This window comes from Halyomorpha halys, unplaced genomic scaffold, assembly GCF_000696795.3.
Source record: "Halyomorpha halys isolate HHAL.00 unplaced genomic scaffold, Hhal_1.1 Scaffold95.1, whole genome shotgun sequence".
NCBI lineage: Eukaryota > Metazoa > Arthropoda > Insecta > Hemiptera > Pentatomidae > Halyomorpha > Halyomorpha halys.
In genome coordinates, this window is record NW_027108063.1 from 1,008,513 (window position 1) to 1,014,429 (window position 5,917).

Genomic DNA, 5,917 nt, shown 5'->3' on the forward strand with positions numbered 1-5,917 from the left:
GAATTCCTATGCAGCTATGATTGCCAATATGCTGTGAATATTAAAATGGACTGCCTGTAACTCAGTGGTAGGATGCAGTCTTACCAATTTGAGATCTATTTGTGGTGCCGGTTTGAATCCGGTCTGGGACGTTAACTTTTTTCATTGAGTGGCGGTCCCACAAATTGAAAAACTTTGACTCCCAACTATGATTAGGCAGTATAGGATTCCAATGGGAGTCACAGCAGCAACAGCAGCAAAGGGATAAACAACAACAGCTCCATATCCGAGTGGAGGATGAGAAGTATTCCTCTTTACCTACCAATGAACCATCCCGCACTGAGAGGATAAACCAACTGAGGCTGGAACATCAGCGACGGCATTCGGAGCGTAGGGGTCATTACCCTCTTGATGAGCGAGAAGAAGTGTATGAACATCATTTAAAACAGGTTAGTCTGTAATAATACATTGTAATATTTTTACATTTTTCAGTAACCTAGAAATAGTCAGATATTGACTTGATCTGTTACTATATTTTATTATTGATGTGATTAATTTTACAATGTTTTTTTTTTTTTAAAAAAAAAAAGAAAAAAGAAAGAAAGAAACATTAAAAGATAGGGAGACCAAAGAATTGGGGTCAGATATGGTCTGTAACTCTTTTTCACATCAGTCAGGAACTTACCTCATAGGTGGAAACACCATGAGGTGGGTTCGAAAATTATCTTTTTGTAATGGGAACGCCAGATTCTTCAGAGGAAGTCATCTGTCCAAGTGTGCTTCAATTGATCCTGGTGGTTATGATGGAAGAATGTCATGGCTAGAAAACGTTTCTGTTTGCTTTTTCTAGAGAGCAAAATTTGCAGAAATCAACAGCTATTATCTGTCACAGTAGGATTTGTAGGAAAGTCATGTTCCCACCCACGGGTTAAGGCTGAGCTTAAAAAGATGAAAAAGAATTTAGCTTTCAACAATCTATCAGAGAATTCCTATGCAGCCATGATTGCCAATATGCTGTGAATATTAAAATGGACTGCCTGTAACTCAGTGGTAGGATGCAGTCTTACCAATTTGAGATATATTTGTGGTGCCGGTTCGAATCCAGTCTGGGACGTTAACTTTTTTCATTGAGTGGCGGTCCCACAAATTGAAAAACTTTGACCCCCAACTATGATTAGGCAGTATAGGATTCCAATGGGAGTCTTGGCCAAAAAAACAAAACAATATAGCAATATGCTATACTAATAGAAGCCCTAGTAGCAAATGGATGTACAGAAGAAAAACACTGGAGAATTGCATATTGCAAGTTTTATACCTGACATAAATAATAGACTTGTTGAGGTGGCCCTAAAAGGTACTTGAAAAAATTATTAAAAATGTTGTTAAAATTTGTTTTGTTTTAAAACATTTAGGGAAGTTACATGTAAACAGAAACTCTATAGCGTTTGCTATAGCGTTAGTTTGTTTAAATAAAATCTTAAATCAATTAGCTTTCTAATTTTATTATTATTAATCACAATTTTTTTTCTTTAGTTTTTGTGATTCTTTGTTGTATTCACTTATAATTGTGACCTAAGAAACAAAATACCTTAAGATGATGCCATAATTAATCTGTACTTTTTTAACAGAAATTAGAAAATGGCGAAATTGAAAATGCCATGACTAGGCCGGGTAGTCGAGTTGGAATCACGGATCCTTCTAGATTCAGCCATTATGTTAACTACCATGAAATCCAACAACATCTCAAGTAAGTTAATAAATTGTTGCTAACGGTTAAATAATTCCACCTCTATAAAACACTAATCTGAACAACAAATTAAATTAGACACCCTAATAAATTTAGATATAGAGTATACAGTTTTAAAATCACAATGTGCTTATTCCTATAGGTATTGTAATTTGCTTATTACTGAAGAAATATCACATTTTACTTTATAATTTTTATTAACTACTGTAACTGTGGATTTGTTGGTAAATATTTTTAAAAATTATTCATACTTAAAAAACTAGGGATTCAGTTGATTGTAATTTTTGAGTTTATGATTGAAAAATAATTTTATGATTTTTTTGTTTAAACATTTATTAAAGTTTATTGATTCATATTATCTCTTTGGCAAGTCATGCAACCTTGAAATTATTTTTAATTATCAAATGGTAGGCAGTCTAAAATATCACGAAAAATAGTTGAAACAATTTTTGTGTCTTGTTTAGAAGCTATTTATAGTCTCTATTATTGTTTTGTGTTGTTCTTGATTGTCACCTGTCAAGTCTTTTTCTTGGTCTTTAATTAAATTAAACATGTAATATTTAATTATTATTTTATTTTTAAGTATTGCCAATTAAAGAGATAGCTGAAAAAAAAATTTCGAGAAAAAAAAAGTCAAGTGTCTTTTGGTAAGGAAGATAACAGACTTACAATTTAATTTGATAATCTCCAGAAAGAAAACGAGAGCTGCAAATGACCTAATATTTTTTACTTAATAATTAAGTATAACATAGATACATAGGAGTCTGCTGTTCCCAAAAGAGGAGTTTTTTAAACTTATAATTTACCAACAAATCCTTTATCTATTTTATTAACTAAATTATTAAATACCTTTGTACATATATATAATTTTTATTAAAATTGTGTTAACAAAAGTCACTATCAATGCCATTCCACACATTTTAAAATGATGCATTATTAACATCGCAGCCATGATTTATATATGACACACATTTCCTGTGTTTCTCTGTATTAAACTATAATGTTGGTTTTAATCTAAGAAATAAGCAGGGAAGGAAAGCTTTTATAGATTAATTTAAACTAAAGTCCATTTTTCTGTTATTCATGTAAAACAAAGTTTGAAACAGTTTATGAATCATGGCTACATGGTATATATTTTTTTCTATAACATATACTGATGAAAATACAGATATAACCCTTTAAATGTATATAATCTTCCATATTCCTAAAATGGTCTTTAATATTCAATTCTAAGGGTGATTCGGTAATTGAAAATATATGTAATTAGCATGAGGAAAAGAAAAATGATATTTGGGCTTTTCAAAGACCTAATAACTTTAGAAGAAACATGTAGGTTGGAGTAAGTTGTTTTTTCTTACCCTTGTTAAATTTTTTAACATAAAAAATTGAAATGAGATTAGCTAGATCAATAAATGTTCATAATTTTATTTTTATCATGTCTCTTTAAAATAAGGTAAAGAATAAACAACATAAAAAGTGATAAAAATCAGTTGAAGATAGAAAAAATAATTTTCTCTGCAATTTGGAAAGTTTTTTTTTGAGTTGTGAAATATTTATTAGACAATTTTATATTATTTAGCTATCAATTTATCTTTAGTAATTTGCAAACAATGTACTTTGAGCCTTTTGTGTTGAGTGTAAACCATATCCTAAGGTTTTTCTAAATTTAAATATGATTTTATTATTTCTTTGGGTAATTTTTTGTGGGCCATTTGTTTGAATTTGATTCTGATTAGATTCTCAATTGTTGTACATTCTAACTCATTGGCTGATATATTGATCATTTTGTAGTCATAAATTGAATATAAATTTATAACTCATTTAAATAAATTAATATCATGGGATATTTTGATTGATAATTTATAATAATAATTTATGTTTCAATTTATGATTGGTAATATATTCACTTACCCTTTAGGAATTTTAATGCTTTGATTTTATGTTAATGATTATGTTAAGTTAGGTCTTCGAACTGCTCAAATAATTGGTTTACTGAATACATAAATAATAAACTAATTTTGCATGTAAGCATGTAGCACATATATTTTGAATTACTTCTTTTTCACAATGTTTTTATTTTTATAATATGCATTTTAATAACTTTTGCACTTTTTCAATTTACAATTTGTCAATAAAAATATCTGGTGATTGTTTTTTCATTTATTTTGTTTTTCTTATTAATTTATCATATTACAGATACTAGTTAATGTTCAAATCCATTATTAATTTAAGTCATCATTTGCTATTATTAAGTGATGGATTATATTTCTGAAGTTAGGCCATTTTTGGCTATAGCTATTTTAATTGAAACAACATAGCATTAATTGTTGTTCAAGTCAGTAAAATCGTTAATAAAGAAGAATTTTATCTAATGTGAAACCATAATATTTAATTTTTTATTTGATAATCAGCAGTCATAGAGAATGTGTATCTGTATTATGATGGCTTTATATTATCTATTGCATGATCTCAGGGAAGAAATAGCTGCTGTGAAACTTCGAAGGCCCAAATCTCAAAAAGAGGCTTCATCCTCTGATGAAAGGTAAGGTTATTCTATTCTCTATTCACTCATTACATGGTATTAATTTTTCTATCACATTTGAAATAAGAACCATTAAAATTTATTTTAGCATTGAATTTTTTTTTTTTTTCATTTGAGTAATTTAATTGTAAATAGTGTCTAAAAACACCTGCAGTTTAGAAAAATGAAAGATATGTCAACAAATAACTCTCATTCTTAGAATGTGTAATATTTACTAAGATACAGTAAAATTTATATTTACTGGACGTAAATAGAAGAGATGGAGAAACAAGTGAAATACACTGTTATTAAACCATGCAATTTGTGAGTAAAAAATAAATACTTACATCTCACTCAATGCATTTAACAGAAAATGTACAGTGCAAATTAGGATTTTTAAAAACTTTAATTTGAAGAATAAGTCTCAAAGTTTATTTGAAGTTTAAGCATGATATTTAGGACTATTGAGTTCTGAATCCCTCCTTCACCTCCCCCGTATAATATTAAAAATATTATAAGTAATGTATATCTATCTATTAATCTCCATGGCATTACCACCTAGGCTACAACAACTTTGGCCTCCTTAATAAACCTCTGCTATTCAGCTTGGTCTAGTGTGATTCCTGATCTTTAAGGACTTTAAGCCCCTCCATCAGACCACTTTAGTCTTGGCCTACTAGTTCTCGGGGTTGCTCACTCTAAAACCCTGCCAATGTAGCTAGCACAACTAAGTCTCCTAAGCTTAATATACCTAACCACATCTAGCTCTTCATTAAAATTGTAGTTTTCTATTCTTTTCTCCCCAACCCTATGCAACTCACTGGACCAATTATGTATTGCTATATTTTTTCTGTAAAATAAATAAGATATTTTTTGTTGGTCTTTGAGATGGTCCAGGTCTGTGAGGTGTAGGTGAGAACAAGGTAAATCAAAGGGTAATTTTTGTTTGCTGAGAAACCTACTGCAGGTGTCTTTAGAAGTGCATTGTAACTAACACTGGTTCACTGCAGAAATTTTAAATTTGTTAAGATTGTTACCTAAATATTTGATCATTTTTTGTTGATTAAAAATTATCAAGTAATTAATCAGTCTGTTATTACAATCCACCTAGTTCAAATTTCACTACATTCAATCATTTTCAAAATAAATTGTAAGATTTTGATAATGTTTTTTAGCATTCAATCTCTTTTACACCAGTTCAATGCTTTGAATAAATTCTGTATTGTCTTCATTCTAGTGTTCTTCATTTTAAATGTGATAACAAATATTTACATCTTTATTTTATTTTATTTTTATGCTTTGGCACAGCCCTAACTGCACTGCTTTGCTTGGCTTATCGATTTTGCTGAAAATGCTCTACTTTAAGGCTACACTAATTTCTGATCAATTTAGTATTAACCAAGTCACATGCACTATCTTGTATACACTATTTTAGTGTTAATCAATAAAATAATTATTATGTCTCTACTTTTCTTGATTAGTGGAATATCTGACTTAAAGAATTTTTTGTTTTTATTTCGTGTTTGAGGTATTCCATAGATTGTACCAAAGACTGAAGTTAATTTGTTATAACTCTAATAGCTCTAGTAATAAAGAACAACCTCAGTAAAGAAAAAAGTAGAATATGGTACTACCTTTAGAATGAGTCCTATTCTGATTAAAATATATAT

The 5,917-nt window shown here is 29.2% G+C and overlaps 1 protein-coding gene across 1 annotated transcript in view; it reads left to right on the plus strand.

Moving 5' to 3' along the window:
• Positions 1 to 5,917, plus strand: part of baz (bazooka) — a 129,662-nt gene that overhangs the window by 115,509 nt on the left and 8,236 nt on the right. The window contains exons 26-28 of the mRNA XM_067046433.1: positions 221 to 428; positions 1,608 to 1,726; positions 4,200 to 4,268. Coding sequence (XP_066902534.1) covers positions 221 to 428; positions 1,608 to 1,726; positions 4,200 to 4,268 — 396 coding nt within the window. The remainder of the gene's footprint in view (positions 1 to 220; positions 429 to 1,607; positions 1,727 to 4,199; positions 4,269 to 5,917) is intronic.